This window comes from Acinonyx jubatus, chromosome B3 (assembly GCF_027475565.1).
Source record: "Acinonyx jubatus isolate Ajub_Pintada_27869175 chromosome B3, VMU_Ajub_asm_v1.0, whole genome shotgun sequence".
In the NCBI taxonomy this organism is placed as follows: Eukaryota; Metazoa; Chordata; class Mammalia; order Carnivora; family Felidae; genus Acinonyx; species Acinonyx jubatus.
Genome location: NC_069386.1, coordinates 129,161,635 through 129,183,467, shown reverse-complemented (window position 1 = coordinate 129,183,467; position 21,833 = coordinate 129,161,635). Strand labels below are relative to the sequence as shown.

Sequence of the window (21,833 nt, the reverse complement as noted above, 5' to 3'; positions counted from 1 at the left end):
TAGCAACTTGCTAAAACTTCATAAATAATTAAACCATGCTGCCTCTTATGTTTTTCCCTTTGCTTCCTTTGGTGGGCACTTTATCTTCCTCGTACTTTTGTGAGACAGAGGGCAGAATGTTCTTAATTCTGGGTAACATCTTGGCATCATCACTGTCTGCCTTTTTACCTGATTGTTTATTAGCTAGTTTCTTTTTAAAGGCCTGATGTTATAGATTCACAAAGGAACACAGACTCCATTCTTGTCTTCACAGTGGAGTAGAGAAGTGCCTTTGCTAGTGAGGCCTGTTGCTGCTTTGGATGATTTATGTGATGGGGAGCTTCGGAAGATTTGCTTTCCTGTTGTGTGCTGTGGGGCCTCGATGAGACCCAAAGTCCCCCTTTCCAAGTGTCAGTGAGCCCTGAGCACAACAGAGGCCTTGCCACCACAAGCCACAAGGGTTCTGCTAGCAGAATAAACATATGCAGCGTACATCTTTATACAGCACTCTTAAAAGAAAGTGGAGAACTAAATTTCCCGAAATCTCATTGTTTTCCCACACCTAGAAATATGAACACAATGTGAAAAAAACCACCTGTTAAATCAATAGGTGAAACTTCCAGAGAGAAAAAGAAAATTGTGATGGAAAAAAAGAAAGTGGGAGCTGAGATCAGGAAGGTGAGTGAGCAGAAAACTCTGAATGTCCAGGAGGCATATTTGGATCAGAAGAACTAACTAGAGCCTCTGAAGGCAGGGGAGCTAGAGACACAGCCCCAACCCACGCAGGCAGGAAGTGGCCCTCCGCCACCCCACGCAGGTTGGAGTCCAGGAGCCGCTGCCCACAGGCAGAGGGTGAACTAGAAAATAAACAAAATAAAATAACAAACCGGACAGCCATATGCAGACAGCAGAGAAAGTTGGCGAGTTTGCTGTCTCAGCTTTGTTTCTCTGTGGGGCTATGATGGAGAATCCCTGAGGATTCACGGCCTCCGGCTGGTCTGCACTTGGGAATGGGGCCTGAGTCTACATTATTTTTTTTTTTTAATAAGGTTTTTAAAAAATGTTTATTTGTTTATTTTGAGGGAGAGAGAGAGAGAGAGAGAGAGAGAGCACAAGCAGGGGAGGGGGAGAGAGAGAGAGACAGGGAGAGAGAGAGAAAGAATCCCAGTAGGCTCCTCACCCCCAACAGTGTAGACCCTGACGGGGGGCTCGAACTCACGAACCGTGAGATGATGACCTGAGCTGAAACCAAGAGATGGATGCCTAACTGACTAAGCCACCCAGGCGCCCCTGAGTCTACACTATTAGTTTGGTCCTGTAAACTGCAGGCCAGCCATGAACTAGTACCAGACCTATGCGCTCACCTTCATCAGTCATCAAGGAAATACAAACTAAAACCTCAAGGAGGTAAAACTAGGAACCCACCAAAATAAATAAAATGAAAAAGACAGAAGGCAACAGTACTGTGGTGAGAACTAGAGCCCCTGGGACTCTTCTGTCCCGTTGGTTGGAAAACTGCTTTGGCACTTGTGTATATACCACACTTATATATGGTTCGGCGATTGCTCTTCTAGGTGTATGGTCAACAGAAATACATACGTATGTTTACCAAAAGGCATGTGGTAGAATGAGGATATCCACAGTAGCGTTATTTGTAACATCCCCCAGTGGAATGGCCACTTGGGGTAGAATAGATAAGTAAATTGTGGCATAGTAACATAATTGAAATCTATACATCAGTGAGAATGAACACATCATTGCTGTGTCCAATAACACAGCTGAAGCTCAGAAACACAATGCAGAGTGATAGAAAAAGGCAGGCACAAAAGAATATGTACTAACTGATTAAAAACTAGGTAAAGTTAATCCATGCTTGTCCGAAATCGGAGTAGTGGTCCACTTATTAAAGGCTTCCTATGTGCTGGGCACCACATTAAATGGCATGCATGTTTGTTACAATTTATCTTTTACTACAATTCTGTGCTATTTATTAAAATTGAGCCACACATTAACTAATTAGCCCCCGAATACCTATCTAATCTTTCATACAACTTGGCTATAATCCTAGGTTGGAATGCTAAATAAAGCCTCTTGACTCTTAACTATTTTGCCTTCTACTTTTTACATACAAATGCCTTAGAGGGCACCTGGATGGCTCAGTCGGTTAAGCACCTGACTCTTGATTTTGGCTCAGGTCATGATCTCAGGATTTGTGAGTTCCAGCCCGGCATTGGGCTCTGCACTGATAATGTGGAGCCTGCTTGGGATTTTCTCTCTCTCTCTCTCTCTCTTTCTCTCTCTCTGCTCTTCCCCCACTCGCTATCTCTCAAAATAAATAAATAAAGTTAAAAAAAAATACCTTAGACATTGGAGGTATTTTTGCAGCAATGCAGACCAGCTTTGGTGAGAAAGAAGAGTATCTTCTATTTTCTATTGAAGTTTCTAGCACTGATAGATTAGGACAAGTCTTTTAGCCATAAAAACAGATCTAATTAAAGAAAATAATTTGTGAAAAATCGTTTCTGTAAATTAGATAGAAAGTAACCACATGTCTTCTAGAAAACATCACTTTCACATTGTCTATTAGACTACACAGGCTTCAAATAAACTTGTGAAAATCACCTTACATCATGTCCTCACACTTAGTGACAATGTGTTGTTATGTGCCCACAGATTTCAAGGGTTTCTTTTCTATAACGGATAACGTAGCAGATTCACTTAGACAGGCTTTTATTTTTACTGCACTTGATTTGAGAAAAGATGACTAAAAGGAGCAAATATTCTGCTACCACACTCAAAAGAATCTCCCAGTTCTTAAGAGTCATGAGGCTGAGTTTCAAAGAGTCTATTTTTTACTTCCGGAATCCTCTGTGAATTATTTCAAAGTTGAAACTAATTGTCTTTCCCCACTCATAATGTGGTAGCAAAGAAACTGAACATCAGACCGATTGTGAGATAGAGACCTATGCAGCATGATATGTCTGTATTGTTGCAAACAGTCATATGGAGTTGAAGGCGGCACCTATCTCGTCAGTTCAGACGCAGGAAGGAACACTAGATATCATACCACCTGCAGGCACAGCTGGACCAGCAAGGGAACGAACGCCACCCCACTAGCTTGCAAGTAGTTAATCAGCACTACCTTAAAGACAGAATTCCCAAAGGTACCTAATGCAATCTCTAACAGAAAGCATAAAGATATTTTTCAGAATTTAAATCTCTTGAGATGGAAAAGACCTTTGGTGGGGACCAGGATCAGAGCACCTGTTAACGTGACCTCATGGGCCTGTACTCAGCAGTGTCCATCTTCTCAGGAGACCTCTGATAACATGACCTCATGGGCCTCTACTGAATGGTGTCTACCTTCTCAGACCTCTGATGATAAGACCTCATAAGCCCCCACTCAACAGTGCTCACCTTCTCAGGAGACCTCCTCTGACTTCAGGGGCCCCCACTGAATGTTTGCCTTCTCAGGAGACCTCTGCTTCACGGGCATGGCTTCACGGGCCCCCACTCAACAGTGTCCAGCCTCTAAAGAGACCCCTGCTAACATGACCTCACGGTCCTCCACTCATGAATGTCCACTTCCTCAGGAGACCCTTGTCCCAAATTTTGCCCTTCAAACCTCTCACTTGCAAGACACGGGGGAGTTCAGGACTGAGGAGGCTTAGCTCCCCATTCTCCCGGCTGGCACCACACCAATGAACAGCCTACCTTTCTTCACTTCAAAAGCTCCGTGACAGTTTTAACTGACTTGCTGCACATTACGTGGACAAACTCTGGTTTGTTTTGGTTACAGAGGGTCATATTAAACATTTGTCGGAAAAAAAAAATCAGGTGCTGGTTATCTTGGGGGAGGGGCCGAGTAATGACTGGAAGAGGGCACGAGGGGGCCTTCTGAGAATTTGTAATGTTTTGGCTTTTGATATGAGTGTTGATTCCGTGAACAAGTTCAGTTTGCAGACATTCAATTCATCCAGCTGTACACTCAGGACATGTGTGTTTTTCTGCATGTATACTACACTGCAATTATAAAGTTAAAGAGTGGAATCAAAGGCTGTGTGAGATGAGATATAAAGAATCCTGACAACCAACCAACAACTGTATTACCTTCAGATGGAGCATAGAGGCCTTCCTGAGAACTGACAGGATTTTACTTCTTTTCTCATATATAAAAAGTGATTCATAGAAGCCAAAACAATAAATAAACAATATGAAAATGAATTCACCAAAAAAAAATGCTATATTAAAAAACGAATATTCTAGGCACCTGGAAGAGTACATACAAATTGTCCCTTGAGGAAAGCTCAGCCTAGGCTTCTCTGTGAGGAATTCTCCCAGAACAAATGGATGGTTGCCAGAGGGCAGGGGCAGGATGATGAGCAAACTGGGTGAAGGGGAAAGGAAGGCACCGGCTTCTAGTTATGGAATGAAGGAGTCGTGGGGGATGAAAGGTACAGCTTAGCAAATATAGTCAGTGGTTTCGTATATAGTCAGGGCTGTGTGGTGGTGACAGATGGTAGCTACATTTGCGGTGAGCATAGAATCACGTACGGAGTTACTGAGTCACCATTTTGTCCACCTGAAACTAACGGAACATTGTGTGTCCGTTATACTTCAATAAAAACATTAAATAAAAAAAAAAGAATTCTCACAGATAGAGTTCTAACAAATATGAGCTCATTAAAACACACACGTGCGTGCACACACACACATTTAACCACTATGTTTGAGATTCAACAAAAATGAGAAAGATGAGTAGCAGATCCACAAAACCTTAAGAGATAGATTATACAATCAATTTACAAATCTATTAACAAATTAATAGATACACGACACAAAACAAGTGTGTTTAATAAGAAATAAAGAAAGGAATTTGAACACATGAGTAGGGAGGAAGAGACTTCAAAAGACGGGTAGGCATATTTTTGGAGCGACTGGGAAAGGCTTTCCAGAAATAAAAAATGTAATAATTTAACTTAAAAAATTAATATGGGGATTAGCTTCAGCTGAATAAAAAAATTAATGTACTGCAAGATAGATCTAAAGAAATAATACAGGGGGAGCCTGGTGGCTCAATTAAGCCTCTGACTCTTGATTTCAGCTCCGGCCATGATTTTCAAGGTTTGTGGGATTGAGCCCCATGTTGGGTTCTGCCTGGAGCCTGCTTGGTATTCCCTCTCTCCTTCTCTCTCTCCCCTCTCTCACTTGTGTCCTCTCTCTCTCTCTCTCTCTCTCTCTCAAAATAAATTAATAAATAAATAAATAGACATTAAAAAAATAAAGAAATAATACAAAATTATCACTGTGAAAGATATGGGAAAATACCAAAGAGACATGGAAAATAAAGTGAAAAGTTCAGGATATGTTTAACTGGCATTCCATAAGGGATAGAAGAAGAGAGAAAATAGGAAAGAGGCAACGTTCGAAAAGATAATCACTGAGAGCTGTCTAGAACTGATGAAGGACATGGATGGAATCCTCAGATTTATGAAGTCCAGCAAATTCCAAATAGGATTAAAAACAAACAAAGATGGAAATCTACATACATGTAGACACCCTGCAATGAAGCTGAGGATCCAAGAGTAAGAGACAGAAGGCCAGAGAGAAAAAATGGTGTACCTACAAAGAGTAAAATTTACAGAGACAAAGGACTTCACAGAAGTAGTAACAGAAACCAGGAGACAGTGGGTTGATAGTTCCAAACTGCTATGAAAATGTATGTAATCCTATAATTAAATATCTGACAGAACTAAATTTCAAAACCAGGGCAAAATTAAGGACAATTTAAGATAAATTACCAGTTGGGGTGCCTGGGTGACTCAGTCGGTTGAGCATCTGACTCTTGATTTCAGGTCAGGTCATGATCCCTGAACCCGTGTTGGGCTCCGTGCTGGGAATGAAACCTGCTTAGTATCTTTCTTTCTCCCTCTGCTCCAATCTCTCTCTCTCTCACACACACACATAATAATAATAATAATAATAATAATAATAATAATAATAAACTACTACTGACGAAATTTACCCCCAAAATCTTCATTAAGAAGAACTTTAAAGGATGAAAGTGAAGAAGGAAAATGATACTAGAAAAAAGTCTGAGATACACAAAAAGCTGAAAAAGCTACTAGGACGGAACTCTGATGCTACACAGTGTCCCATCTATCACCAGGCTCACATGTCTGGGGAGAATACCTCAACCACGAAGATATCCCTCCTTGGGACCAGGATTGAGAGATCGAGGGGTGCCCCTTCCTCCTCTATCCATCCATTGCACAGTGACATTTCACATATGATACCAAGCTCTGTAGATAATAGTTGTTAAATTAATTTGTGCGAATCTAAGGGTTTTTTTGCTTCTGAGATTTTAATGGAATACATAATTCTTATCATTCGTACATTTTTTTCAGACATTATTTTTACTGCTTTTAATAAAATTATGACAAAATTGTTTTTAAAACCACTGCTGAGAAATGTGGGCAAGTTGCTAATTTTGACAAATCCCAAAAAAAGATAATCCCCAGTGCATTAAAATATATCTGTTATTAACCAGTTCCTCAAATAGTACAAATCATTGATGACAATCATCAAAAGATAAAATGTTTTCCTACAGGTTGTAGGAAATACTTGCCTTCCTTGATCAGTTTACTAGCTACTTATTACGACTACTATGTCTCAGACACTGATGGTCACTTATTAAGTAAGTATTATTACTTAATATTTATTAATACTAGAAATACTATTTCCAAATTTCACATTATTTCTGATGATACAAAAGGTATCATGAGACCATTGTACTAATGAGGAAATGGGTAGTTCTATAGCTGGGAGCTGTTAGATTTCCTCACAGCCACTTAATTCAGTTTGCCAATATGATGTTTCCTGAAAGGGAATGGAGCATAAATATTCCTCTTCTGTGTATCAATAGGTTTACCTAACTATTTCTAAATGTCAGTTCCGACACCCTTTAACCACTGCTCAGAAGTGCGGGAACCATGTGGCAGCCTCATTTCTCTTTGTCTTATAAAGTTCTGCTTTATTGCATTTCTGTAGCCTAAACTTGGTAAAAGGTTGTGAGCATTACTGACAACCATGCCTGAGTCGTTACCTACTTAAAAATATTATTTTATTGTTAAATCTTACACTTACCCATGTTTCTTGAGGAGATGATTTTGTCAACCGAGGAGCCAGATAAATCTGCTTGCACCGAGATGAGAAACCAACACTGTGAAGGGACAGGAAATTACACTTGTGTTTCAACATAAAACAATGAGGAAGCAGCATCTTAATAAGAAGGATGTTCATTATTCCAGTTTGACCAAAGACAGTCTCCTAAATAGTTTAAAAGCTGTTTCTGTTTCTTACTTACCGTAGTATAATTTTCATGACTCACTCTCCTCTTCGCATCTTAATTACAATGTATACTGATATTCGGTGTGTTTTATTTAATAGAATACGTGCTAGACTTTCATGTAATCACTCACTCATTCATTTAGTCTGTCAACACCTACATCTATTACATTCTTAGGACACTGTGCTGGGAGTGATTTAGGACCTGGCTATAGCATGTGAGAAGCTCATCACCTAGTGAAAGAGAAAGGCATGTTCAGGGATCACCACGATACAATGGCAAAAATGGGTAAGTAGTACTCCAAAAGAGGTCCAAAAAAAAAAAAAAAAAAAAAAAGAAAGAAAGAAAAGAAAGAAGAAAAAAAGAAAAGATGAGTTATGGGAATGTGTGACATAGGAGAGGATGGTCTACATGGATTCAGCATGATGCACTTCCTGGGAGAAAAGCAGTTGAGGAAGAGTGGGTGTTGGGTGTATAATGAGCATGTTCCCTTGCTTAATCCTGGCACCTTTGTGAAGTCTTTTTTTTTTCTTTTTAAGGGACCAACAGGATTAGCTATATAGTATTTTATTGTAGATCTTTTTTTGTTTTTAATTTTTTTAATGTTTATTTTTGAAAGGAGGGGGAGGGGCAGAGAGAGAGAGGGAGACACAGAATCCGAAGCAGGCTCCAGGCTCTGAGCTGTCAGCACAGAGACCAAAGTGGGGCTCGAACCTGTGAACCGTGAGATCATGACCTGAGCTGAAGTTGGATGCTCAACCAACTGAGCCACCCAGGCGCCCCTCTTTTTGTTTGTTTCTTTATTTATTTTGAGAGAGAGAGAGAGAGGGAGAGAGAGAGAGAGAGAAAGGCACCTCTATTGTAGATCATTTTCTCTGATTGTCCTCTTGGAATAGAGGGCCGGGAGTGCTAAAAACCATGCTAAAACCAGTTGGCTAACTGGCTTAGGTAAATCAATAATTCTATGTAACATGGTTGTATGAGAAAGACATGAATTGTTCTAATGAAACCTCATGTAGCACGTTACACGCTGACATTTGCTGCCAAGTCTATAAATGGTTTAATATGAAGTGAAATTAACTCCCAGAACTTTTGAGATATAAAAAAGTCAGAGACATCACATATGAACCTGGCTCTCATAAATCTTTATTACAAATGAAGGGGAGGGGTGCCTGGGTGGCTGTGCTGACAGCTCAGAGCCTGGAGCCTGCTTCAGATTCTGTGTCTCCCTCTCTCCCTGCCCCTCCCCCGTTCGCATTTTCTCTCTCTCTCTCAAAAATAAATGAACATTAAAAAATTAAAAAAAAAACAAATGAAGGGGACAAATTATAAGCATAGAATTAAAATTAGACTTAAAATTAGAAACTATAATCATGACAATCTGAGTCTGTTTCTGTAAAAGGACATTAGAGGATGTTCTTGGTAGCCTTTTTTGTTTGTTTGTTTTCTACATAGAAGTAGAAAAGATGATCTTGTGATATAACCAAGACTTTTAATCTTGGAGTTATTCAGGATGTGACACAAATGTAATGGGGTTTTCTGTGCTTCCTTTATAGGTTTTTCATGGAAAATAATAAAATTAAGAACCCACATTTATAAAGTACATGAGAGTTTGCCAAGTAATTTAGCATACAGTAAATTAAAACTTCAGAATATTTTATATTTTTATTGAAATAATGACAAATTTAAGTATAATCTGGAAAATTAATAACAAATACCTTAAGACTTTACAGAAATGAAAGTATGATTCCAGTTTACTTGTGGCTCTACTCCACAATTCTCATTTTTGTTTGGTTTTACACATCTGCTTGTCTGTAGCTTCTGTGCACAGGTATGCCACGGCCCTCACAATGTCTTATTTTATCTAAATAGACTACACTTCTGCTTTTAGGGAAAAGGTATATTCATATTCATGTCTAGTATTTATATATTATGCTCTTCAGAACAAAAAGGTATATAGTCACGAGACACAAGAAACACAATCAAACTTTCACTTCTGATTAAATAGGAGAAAAACTGTAGGTCTCCTGTGCTAAAACGTTGCCTGTTCTACACCGTAAGACGCTGAATGACTTATAGGAAATGTGCTTCTTGTTTAGTCCAGAATATATGGCAATACGGTGTTTTCAACCACAGGGCTATCTCATAAGCCGTTGGAAATTTCAGAGCATTGAGTCTCTGGGACATTTTAACGGCTACAAGGTGGAAAAAAACCACGTGGCAGGTGTTCAGAACACCGCCTTGAGGGGGCTGGTGTTCCTGGTGTGCCAGGCGTTTGCTCTGCTGAGGCCAGCCCGACCCAGTGGCAGGGCACTCTGTCTACCCATGGGGAACAAGAAGAGAATGTGGTTCTGCCTGGTTCCAACGTCTCCACAGGGCAGACAGCACAAGAGCCTAATCTGCTGATGAAGGGTCCTCTGCTTGGCCACATGGCCTGCTTGGTGCAATTTCGCGAGCTAAAGCAGCAAGTAGGCATGGCAGGGTATGTTCTGAAATACTGCTGTATTTTCCCAGCAGTGTTTCCTTTACTGCCTCCACCCAATGCAATGAGCTATTTTGCATTTATTGCATCAGAAGAGGAATTTTTGGCAGAAGAGTAAAGGGTCAGGGGGAGAAAGTCCTAGGTTTTGAGTTTCAAAAATATGTCTGCAGCTTAGGAGACTGGAAAGGACTGAGGCCCAGACAGTATGCTTGGGTGGGTACCTATAGAGACAAAGTGGAGTCTCCAAGAACAGGAAAGGGGCTGCCTCGTGGGGGTGGGACTTGGTTGTGAGAGAGGAAGTTCTGAGAGCTCAGATGTGGCATCTGAGACAGGGACTTTGCAGCCTGACTGCTTTGAACCCCTTCCCCAGCAAGCCCTGCAGTGGGGTGGGTTGTCAGTCACTCCAGATGAGCTATACAGTCTGGGGAGAAGAGTGGCCCTGTGGCTCAGGTCCAGGGTGAAGTCCAGGTGGCGAGACGCAAGGGTGTGTGTGGGAGAAGCTGGAGGCAGCCTCAGCAAGATCCCCTGTGCCCAGTGTAGCACACGGGGAGTAGAATCATTTCTGGAAGCCCCACAGGGCACACAGAAGTGACGGCAGGCCTCCGCCCATGTCACGGGGCTGCCAGGGGCCCAGTGTGTCACACAGGCAGCCTTGCAGCCATAGATGAGGGACAACTCAGGTGAGTCCTGCACGGCCTAACTACTGAAGAGCAGAAGGGAAGGAGGGCATCTCGGGAGAGGCCAGCGTTGATGGGGGTCACCTTGAGATACAAGGGTTGAGCTACCACCCTCAAGCACTCACAACGTGAGAATTCCCTGGGCCTCAGCTGGTGTTGTGGGCTGAATTGTGTCCCTTCACCCCTCTGCCAAAATTCATATGCTGAAGCCTTAGCCCCTAGTACGTCAGAATGTGACTGTATTTGGAGATGGGCCTTTAAAGAGGTGATTAAGTTAAAATGAAGGGCCCTAATCCAATACAACTGGTGTCCTTATCAGAAGAGGAGACTGGGATACAAAGAAACACCAGGGGTGCATGTGCACCCAGGAAAGACCACATGAGGACACCGGGAGAAGGTGCCATCTTTAATTCAAGGAGAGAGGCTACAGAAGAAACCAAACCTACCAGCACTTTGATCTTAGACTACAAAGCCTCCAGAACTATGTGAAAACGAATTTCTATAGTTTAATCCACCAGTCTGGGGTACCGTGTTGTGGCAAATACAGGTGGAACCCAGAGGAAGGAGAGGTTGGACCCTGAATTAATTGCGATTAAGTTTCCACTGCCCTGGCAGAATGGGGGATTAAAACACAATTTTAGCTGAGTTACAAAAGATAGAGAATGTTCTGTTTCTTGCATCTGTGGTCCTGGCCTGAGATTGGAATCATTTGCCTCCATGGGTCTCTAGATGTGGTTCTCGGATTAGCAGCATCAATGTCATGTGACTCATGTCACATTTGAGAGCTGCGATGGTCTGTCTGTCCCCAGGCCCAGGGCATCAGGAGCTCAGGTGGGAGTCTAGCAATGTGTGTGTTCTAAAGTCATCCAAGTAGTTTTGATGCTCCCAAGTTTGAGACCAGCTGGTGTCCGGGATGGGTGTCTGGGCAAGAGACTGGGAGGGAGAGAACAGAACCCCTGAAAAGAGGGGAGTGAGGAAACCTCTCCGTTTAAATTCCTGCCTTTGGTTACTTTAACCCTAATGTCTCTTCACCAGTAATTAAATTCCATTTTGCATCATTGTACCATCAGTTTCTTTGGCTCCAGCATTTTTAAAAAAAATTTGAGCTAATACAGCCTGTCATTTCAGACTTGTAAGTGCTTTTGACTTCAGTGTCAAGTCAGACAGGCTTAAGTATAGTAAGAGTTAAAATGGAGATCTGTTACTAAACTGAATACTAGAGGCTTTAATATCTTAACTACCTTTTTAGAAGATCTAATATGAATTTCTTGACGTTTATAAATTACATAATTAACTTCTAACGGCCTTTACTATGTCCACTTATTGAAATAACTTAACAAAATGTTAAGAAGGATATTAACTCCAAATAGTTTCCTCTGATGTATTGTGGGTGTGCAAACTGCTGATTAACTTAATTTTTGAAGTCAGGGTAATAAGTATACATCCTTGTGGAAGTTTCTGTTTCTGTTGAGTCTGCTTATGGTAGGGACAGTCAGCTAATAGTTTAGGATTTAAGATCCAAAAAGCATTTCATGAATCCGAGTTTAAACAAGGCCAATATATTCTAATATTTAAGGAAGTTCGATCCAAAGGATAGGGAAGAGAGGTACAGATGATTGGCAAAAACTTGGGTCAGCTGGGGCTGAGGGGTTACGGATACACAGGAGGGAGGATGTGCAGCCAGCTTGACTGGAGTGGGCTCTATGGTATCAGGACTGGTGAAGACAGGTTCTGTTACCCAAATGTGCTGGTAATAAAAAAATCCATAGAATGCACAGAGCAGAGATTATAGTGAAAATCCAAGATAGAAATACTTGCAATTTTACAGGAAATAATGCTAGAGTCTTCATTCTCCCTGGTGCTTTTTTAGAGGCTGCCAAAATATCTTTGCAAATGTGCAGTAATTGAGCACATCCCTTATGGTGTTTTATAATACCCATTTACTTAATTTAATTCACCCAATATTTGTTACTGCAATATTTAATACTGTATCATATGAGTGGTTTGCTAATATGCATCATGAGTATGTGTGGTGATTTTAAGCTATGTTCACAGATTCTTTTCTCCCCTCCCCTTTAGTGTGGGCTAGACTTTAGCAACTCACTCTTGGTGAATAGAATAAAGCAGAAGTGATGGTCAGAAAGATCCCGTGACTTCCTCCTCACTCTCTTTGATCTGAGGGAAGCCAGCTGCCATGCCGTGAGAAATTGTCTACTTGGTGAGTCCCTGAGTGTGCCATCTCGGAAGTGAATCTCAAGCCTTCAGATGCTTACAGTTCCTTCTAACATCTTTACTGCAATCCCATGACAAATCTGGAGCTAGAACCACCCAGCTAATGTGCTCCTGATTCCTGACTTACAGAAGGGAACAGTGAGAAACACTGAATATTTGGTGCTTTAAGCTACTGATTTTCAGATAATCTGTTACACAGCAACAGACAGTGGAGGTTTCATTACACGGGCATGATTAAGTAAATCCTTGGCCAACTGGTGATTAACTCAACCTCTAGCCCCTCTCCCCTTCCAGGAGGTGGGGAAGTTGGGCTAAAGGTTCTAATCCTCTAGGCTTGCCCTGGGTATTTCTGGTGATCAGGCCTCATCCTGAAGCTTTCCAGGGGCCATAAGCCACAGGTCATCTCAATTGCAAGAAGAGGATACTCATCACTGTGCAGATTCCAAGGGTTGAACCTCCATCAGGAACCAGGGACTAAGACCAAAAATCATAACCAAAGATGCTTCTATTACCTCTTTCACTCAGGAAATTATGGGGGGTTTTAGGAACCCTGTGTCAGGTACTGGGGGCCAAGTATATATTTCTTACTATATCACAATACCCCAACCACATTAAATAGGACAGAGGTGGGGTAGATAGTTGGTCATACCACTGACCGCGGGACTCAGGGTGGCAGGCAGAGAAAGAAGCATCTGGCCTGGCCCCTGGAGACTAGCAACAACTGGGGAGGAAGGATGTCAGGCCCAGGTGAATGCCCTGAGGTTGAGCTAACCTCTAATTCCAGTCCTGGCCCCTGGAATTACAAATAGAAAACAGAGACGGAAGCCCAGGCTAAGCCAGTAGGGTCAGACGAGAGTCATTTGTCACAGTTCATGTTTTCATAGGGTCTCTTTTCTGACCAGGGTCCACTCTGAGTACAGTGATAACTTGGTTAAACCTCTCAGTTCCATTCTGTTTTCCACCCCTTCCCTGCCTTTCTTAGATGCCCTGGACCTGCCTGCTTTATTCCTCCTGCAACCCAAACATGATCTCTTGAAAGATTCTGCGGCTAATGCATTTTAACAACTTAAACACGTGGGCCGAATCCCCCGGGGGGGAATTGTGGCAGCAGCTTAAAGAGGTATTATTTTGAACCTTCAGATTAAATATTCTTTCAGAGAATCTTTCCACAAATATTTGTTAACACTTATTAGATCTATTAGGAATAAACATTGCCTGCCATAGCATAACACTACGCTGCTGTAATAGAAATTATAATGAATCATACACCGGACTTCCCCTTTATCAGACTTTAGAGTCTTGTAAAGAAGATACCTGAGAGATTAGATGAAGCGAAGGTTACTTTAAACAGATAAATCGAGGGAAAGGAAAGAAGGAGGGACCATTGAGTTGGATCTTTAAAAATGAGAAGGCTTTACACATTTAGATATGGGAGAAAGGGTATTTTCAAACCATAACAGCATGAGGTAAGTCATAGAAAAGAGCACCTGTCGGGTGTGTCCTGGGAAGAGCAAGTGATTACCTTTAACACAGTCTATTAAAAGAGACGGGGAACTATTTTTTCTGATTTCCAGTCTTTTGTGACTTATGTGCGCACAGTTGTGAATTCTCAAAACATGCAGTGGTATGTTGTGTATGCAATACATTTTCCCTTGGACACCAAAGTACATGTTTAAATTTTCTGAAGACAATTCTAAATTCTCCTTACAACTTTGGTTGTAACTTTATTGATCGGGGATCAACCATACGCTCAATATACAGAACTGGTGTCCTTAAGAGATCTGGACACACAAAGAGACATCATTAACTTGCAAGCACAGAGGAAGGATCATGTGAGGACACAGAGGGATGTGGCCACCTGCAACCCACGGAGAGAAGCCTCAGAAGATACCAGATCTCCCCACAACTTGATCTTGAAGTTCAGAACTGTGAGAAAATAAATTTCTGTTGTTTAGACCACCATTTTGTTGTATGTTGTTATAGCAGCTTTAGCAAAGAATGGATATTCTTTATCTTTAGCCGCAGAGGTAGATATTTACTGAGTGTGCCTAGCCCAGGGCCCAGGACATACTAGATCTGTCCAATACAGGAGCCGCTGACCATATGTGGCTATTGTGCACTTGAGAGGTGGCTAATACAAATTGAGACGTGCTGTACATGTAAAATGCACTTAAGGTTTTTGAAAACTGAATATGAAGAAAGAACATAAACTATTTTATTGATATATTTTACATCAATTACATATTTGATAATATACGGATATTTGGGAATAAATAAAATAGATCATTAAAATGGATCTCACTTGTTTTGTTAATATTTATTTTGAGAGAGAGAGAGTGTGTGTGTGTGTGTGTGTGTGTGTGTGTGTGTGTGTGTGTGAGGGGGGCAGGGGCAGAGAGAGAGAGAGAGAGAGAGAGAGAAAGAAAGAGAGAGAGAGAGAATCCCAAGCAGGCTCTGCACTGCCAGCTGGAAGCCAACACAGGCCTGGATCCCATCACCGTGAGATCATGACCTGAGCTGAAACCAAGAGTCAGATGCTTGAGTGACTGAGCCACCCAGTGCCCCCAATTTTTTTTTAAATGTGGCTACTAGAAAATTTCAAATTACATATGTGCTTTGCCTTATATTTGTTGGACAGCATAACACTAAATGTTTTAAAAAATCTTTTGAGTGGTGGGAACCTCTGGCACTGTTATTTTCTTCGTGCTTAGGATTTGGGATCAGGTGGATTCTACAATTCTTCCCCTGGCGGCAGTGCAGAAAATGGTACTGACGATCCAAAGAACAGCCATATCACCAGTGGAAACATCGGAGGACAGCAAAACTTCCTGGAGTTCTCTTATTTGAGCAGATCCACACAGTAACAACGACCAGTGGAAGAACCAGGGGTGGTGAAGTTGAGATGTGCATTTTAAAGCGGGGGAAATGCAGACACAGAGGCTGAGAACTCTTGGATGATTGCCTCTGTTCTGGATTGTAACCTGGAGTGTTAGTCACGGTTCTTTGCTGCGGGCAACAGCACCACCTGTGGCTAACTTGAGCACAAAAAGAAGGACTTAGAAAGCCTTCAGGATGCAACACAGAGTTGCTTGCTGAGGCTGCCCAACCAGGCTTGTGAAAATGGGACAGAGCCAGAGGACCAGAAAGACCGCTCAGGTCACCGTGCCTGAGCCGTATGTTAGGATGGCACTTTTGATCGTGCTGTTCGGGGCACTCGGGGCTCCTCTGATGAGCTTCTGTGCCGCTGCCTCCACTGGACTCTGACATGGTCTGGGGTGCTTGGCTGTTCATACATCTGTCTAGCTACCCTTACATGATCAAAGTCACAGGCTCAAGGCACTGGCTGAGGGACACTGCAGAGCTCTCGCTGCTGGGGGCAGGAAGAGGGAGGATCTGGCTCCTTCCCTCCTGAAGGAGGGGAATCTGCCTCCCACCAAGACTCGCACACTGGGGAATCAGCCATATGGGGTATGGGCTTGAATGACTGTCGATAACAAAAATAGGAAAAAAAAAATTCAGAGTAGTACAAAGACATGAATAATCTTTTCCTCCAGAATTGTCTTAGTTTTGTGGAGAGCAGTCAAGTTAAAAGTTATACTGTACTTAAATCTGTATGCCATTTATGTCATTTATATGATAAACACTTCTGTAGCATGTAATATATGCTGGTCACTTTTTTTAAATGTTTAGTTTTGAGAGAGAGAGAGAGACAGAGGATGAACAAGGAGGGGCAGACAGAGAGGGAGACACAGAATCCGAAGCAGGCTCCAGGCTTTGAGCTGTCAGCACAGAGCCCGAAGTGGGGCTTGAACTCATGAACTGTGAGATCATGCCCTGAGCTGGAGTTGGAGGCTTAACTGACTGAGACACCTTAGGTGCCCCTATGGTGGTCACTTCTAAGTGCTGTATGAATATTAACTCAGCTAGCCTTCATACCAACTAATTACTGTCATCATCTCTATTTATAGATGGGTAAACTGAAGTCCAAAGATGGAAAGTAACTTGGTGAAAATCACACAGCTGGTAGGTGGTATTAGAGATTTGATACTGTGCAGGCTGGGACTCCAGGGCTGATTCTAACCACTATGCCACAGTATAGCTCTTTGCTATGGCAGTTTTTATGAGTTATCCTTAAGAAAATGTTTAGTAAGCAATATATAATTTATTCCATTATGTCGATTCTGTCCTATGAACTATTGTTATTGTCTTCACATACAGTCCCGAATTGAGAGAATTCCTATACATTTTTTACACTGATCAGGATGATATTATGAAATGCGATCAAGCAACATATGTCAAAGTGGAAAAAATCAGATAAACAGCAGATGCTACAGGATAGTTCATGAAGAGAATATACTTCATACTCTTTTAAGCCCAGGAGATTCTACATTAAGGAATGTTTCTACTTTCTTTTGTAAATAATCCTTTTTCCTTATCCCCTTATATGATTATTCAGTGATTTTTTTAAACCAAATTTTTATTTTTTTGGTATTGAGACATTAAGTGATACTTAGACCTCCAAGTTCTACAGGAATTTACCCATGCTTTGCATTAGAACTTGTTAAGTTTCACATTTTACATTTAGAGCTTTATCCATTTGTAGTTTATGTGTGGTATGAAGCACAGATCTCAAATTTGATCGTTTTCCAAATAGTTATCCAGGCGTCTCCATACATATACACATATATGTTATATACGTTAATATATGTATAATACGTATATGTGTGTATACATATGTATATATATTTTGTGTGTGTATATATATATATATATGTGTATATATATATATATACACACACATACATGTATATATTTTAAGTTTATTTGAGAGAGCTTGTGAGCCAGGAGGGGCAGAGAAAGAGGGAGAGAGAATCCCAAGCAGGTTCCATGCTGTCAGCACACAGTCCAACAGGGGGCTCCATCCCGCCAACCATGAGATCATGACCTGAGCCCAAATCAAGGGTCGGATGCTTAACTGACTGAGCCATATGGCCCCTCCATATGTTTTAAAAAGTTCCATCCTTACCCCAGTGATTTGAGGTACCATTTTCACAGTGATTTTTGTTTTTAAATGTTTATTTACTTTTGAAAGAGAAACAGATGCGAGCAGGGGAGGGGCAGAGACAGAGGGAAACACAGAATCCAAAGCAGGCTCCAGGCTCTGAGCTGTCAGCACAGAGGCCAATGTGGAGCTGGAATCCAGGAACCATGAGATAATGACCTGAGCCGAAGTTAGCCGCTTCACCGACTGAGTCATCTGGGCGCCCCCAGTGATTTTTTTTTTTTTTAAGTTCAATTCAACTAATATATTTTGAGTACCTTCTGAGGTATGGACACTGAATTCAGGAAGTACAGAGAGGGAAAAGCCTTGGCCTCTGTCCTTCAATATGATGGCTGAATTCAGATTTCTAAAAGTAGAGCCGTTTTCTAAGGCGAGACAACAGACTGCTATCAGACTTTATCAATAACCTTTCACTGAAAGGCAAAATCTCTCATCTTTCTCAAGAGACCGTCTGATTTTGATCACATTCGTCACTTTCAAAGAAAGAGATTTTGCTGTGACTCAAGTATAGCTGTGATACTCAAAAACACTGCTCCTTTAGGAGGAAAAGTCTTCACTTTCAAAACTCACCTGAAATTTGAGAACTGAGAACACTTCTCCTCTTGTTTATCTCACACCGCAAAAACCACAGGAACAGGGGGAGCTGAACACATGAACGCTTGTCTCAAAAGTGCTATTTCCCTTTATCTTACCTCTTGAGCACATCTGACTGCTGTGTCCTGAAGCCCAAGAATCTCTCTTCCTTGGCTCAGATTTAGTTGCTTTTTTATTAGAAACTTTCTTTTCAAATGGTGTCCTGAATATACATTAGAAATTTGAAACTGGAGATATTTTCTGCGGTAAGGTAAAATTACTTTGGTATATGGACTAATAGGAACTAGTGATATGTCCTAGGGATGAGAACATGTTTTCTGTTAAATATTCTGTGTTCCCTCTTCTACAGATATCACAAAGTATACAAATATTTGTGGTGGGCTCTACCGTGGCTTGCATCCACTGGTTTTCAGATTCTGGCTTAAACTACTGTGTTAGGGGGTGCCTGGGTGGCTCAGTCCGTTGAGCGTCCGACTTTGGCTCAGGTCATGATCTCACGGTTTGTGAGTTCGAGCCCCGCATTCGGCCCTGTGCTGACAGCTTGGAGCCTGGAGTCTGCTTCTGATTCTGTGTCTCCCTCTCTCTCTGCCCCTCCCCTGCTCACACTCTGTCTTTCAATAATAAATAAACGTTAAAAAAAAATTAAAAAAAAAAAACTACTGTGTTAGATGGGGTGGATCAGAGTGAGTTCTGGGAAGGTAAATCTATGGAACCTGGGTAGTTATCGTCTTATATCACAGAATGGATAGAGAAGGTACAGTTCAGGCATGTGCTGTATTGGGAAAAGAAGAAATAGAAAAAGAAAAAAGTGGCCCATGTATACAGGACCATATAATTTATCATCCAAGCCAGAATACTTTTTTAAGTTTATCTATTTTGAGAGAGAGGGAGCGAGAGTGAGAGAGGTGGGGGGAGGAACAGGGAGGGATAGAGAGAATCCCTAAGAGGCTCTGCACTGTCAGTGCTGGGCTGGATCTCAGGAACAGAGAGATCATGACCTGATGTGAAATCAAGAGTCAAACCCTTGAACCACTGAGCTCCCCCGCCCCCCCCCCCCCCCCCCCGGGGTGCCCCAAGCCAGATCACTTTGAAGGTGAAAGGGGCACTATTAACATTTGTTAGAACAACAGAAATAAGCTGGGACTGTCCTTAGTAAACCAAAATAGATCTACAGTAATTTAAGAGAAACAGCAAGCATTGCTATCATGCACTGAGAAAGGACAGAGGGCAGAATGGCCTGACAACTGCATTTTTGGGATGGCACAGATGGGAGATTTTTCCTCCTAGTATAATTATGATCATGGAACTTAAGTTTGTAGTTAAGGGGAAAAACAATCTGATTCCAAATAGGACCCTGAAGATGAAGGCTCACATGTCCTATAGTCTTTGGATCTTCTCTTTGCCATTTTGGGGTCTCCAGGGCTTGTGTAGATACCGAAAACCGATTCCATGGGTATGCAAAAGGCAGATTTGGGATCAGAAATGCTTTCTCTGCAGCCACTCAGTCTCTTCAGTTTGCTCAGATACCAAGAAAATCAGAAATCTCACACTGACGCTGCATGTGGCAGAATCCCAGGACAATTCACAACTTCCCTATCGATTTTGGGTTATCTGCCTGGAACCATGTCAACGGGCTACGTAAGGTACTTGATGAAGCTAAACGCCAAATATACGTAATGATTAGCAGAATGGAGAACCCTGTCAGCTAAAGTTAGCCAAGTGTGCAACGCATTCAGCTCGGATTTACTGAGCGCCTATTACCTTGTATTTCGTTTAATCCCTTGTCCCCCGGCGGCTGCTCTTGTTTCATCTTACGCAAAACGAAACTCAGGCTCAGAAAGCTAAGTGATTCGACCAAGGAGACAGACACCTGAACTAGGACGTAGTGGGGGCTGCAAGCTGGGTCTTCTCTCTTGCTTTGCCATAGATTGGCATGTGGTGGATGTGCCCCGAGATGTTAAGGAAGGTCCAGGTCTCTCGGCTGGCTTTGGACATCCATCTCCCCTGAGCTAACGTGCCCCAGCAGGTGAGGCCGGAAGAGGCGCAGGGAAGTGAGTACACATGAAGGCCACACTCCACAGGGCCTGAGCAGACGACACTCTGGGTCAGCTATCTCACAGTAATCGTCCCCGACGTGTGGCCCGCACTCAAGATGGCGGCGCCGGCGTCAGCAGTCTCCTGCCCTTCTCCATCATGGCGACGACAGGACCCGCCTCCCGAGGCGCCGGAGTCATGTGACCCACACAATGGCTGAGCGCCTACCCCAGGCTTCCCGGCAACGCCGAGGGAAAGCCATGACGGCCGCCGCGGGTTCGGCGGGCCGCGCCGCGGTGCCCCTGTTGCTGTGCGCGCTGCTGGTGCCCGGCGGCGCGTACGTCCTGGACGACTCCGACGGGCTGGGCCGGGAGTTCGATGGCATCGGCGCGGTCAGCGGCGGCGGGGTGAGCGGCGGGCGGCGGGATGCGCCGGCGTTGCCAGGGGGGCGCCCCATAAGCCCCCGCGGCGCAGCCTGGCGTTTCGACGCACTCCCGTCGCGGCCCGGCTGCCGGCGGCCGCCGGTCGGCCAGAGGTCCGGGCGCGTGCGGGGTTGGAACCGGCGCCTGCTCGTTTTAGATGAACCTCTATGTAGAGACAGTTTTAATAGACGAGGATCCGGAGATCCACCGAGTGACAGGTGTCGATAGTGACAAGGCTGGGGCTCGCACCATCACCCTCGTACCAGCCTGGGCTCCCTTTGCGGTGGAGAGGGCATTCCTGAGGGTCGCTCCAGAAATGGCCAAGGATCTGGGGAGCATCTCTCTTTCCAAAAGGATGCTTCAATGCGGGTTGGGGAGTCGGACGCCCTGGACCACTAGTGCAGCGGGCAGTTGGCTAACTTCACAGGGGCCAATGCACAGTATGTTTGTGTTGGGAGGCAAGACAGGTGCCTCAAGGCCTCTTTAGGAAGGTAAGAGGCCAGTTTGAGACTTGTTTTGTTTATAATGCTAGACTATGCTAGTATCAAATGGTAGTCTAGGATTGTTTACTGTTGGGGGCATTGTTTATTGGCAGTAGTCAAGGCCCAAGGTGGGGTGAGTTGCCCGCTGGAAAAGTCGGTGCCTGTGTGTCTCATTAGTTGCTATTTTTGTGTGCAGGGAGGGGGAAGCATTGGGCCAACAGCCAGGGTGGCTTCCCACCTTTAGGGTGTGTAAGAATCACCTGTTACGGTTGTTAAAATGTAATCCCCATTCTGTAGTTCTGGATTGGGACCTGAGAATCTGCATTTCAATGAATACACCAGTTGATTCTCATACTAAGTATTGAGAGCCTTTTTTCTTTTAAGAAAATTTGACTTTAGAATAGCTTTAGGCTTGCAGAAAAGTTTCTAAAACAGTACAGATTTCTCAAATACGCTGCAGCCATGTTCTGTTATCAGCATCCCACATTGGTAAAGTACATTTGTTACCACCAGTAGTGATA

General features: G+C 42.9%; 2 protein-coding genes across 11 annotated transcripts in view; one reads left to right on the top strand and one right to left on the bottom strand.

The window, feature by feature from the left end:
- The window catches only part of GPR65 (G protein-coupled receptor 65), a 100,259-nt gene extending 79,670 nt beyond the window's left edge, over window positions 1-20,589 (bottom strand). For all 3 annotated transcript variants that reach the window (XR_008299585.1, XR_008299584.1, XM_015088352.3), the window contains exons 1-2: window positions 20,136-20,589; window positions 7,126-7,201 (exon numbers count right to left, since the gene is read on the bottom strand). The gene's annotated coding sequence lies outside the window, so the exon portion shown is untranslated. The remainder of the gene's footprint in view (window positions 1-7,125; window positions 7,202-20,135) is intronic.
- Window positions 20,590-20,605: 16 nt separating this feature from the next.
- The window catches only part of GALC (galactosylceramidase), a 149,791-nt gene continuing 148,563 nt past the window's right edge, over window positions 20,606-21,833 (top strand). For 6 of the 8 annotated variants that reach the window (XM_027066349.2, XM_027066353.2, XM_027066351.2 and 3 more), the window contains exon 1: window positions 20,606-20,815. In XM_027066349.2, the coding sequence (XP_026922150.2) occupies window positions 20,621-20,815 (195 nt within the window). In that variant the 5' untranslated portion in view covers window positions 20,606-20,620. Of the gene's footprint in view, window positions 20,816-20,884; window positions 21,322-21,833 lie in introns of those variants that run through there. The other 2 variants (XM_027066354.2, XM_027066356.2) reach the window with 2 other exon arrangements.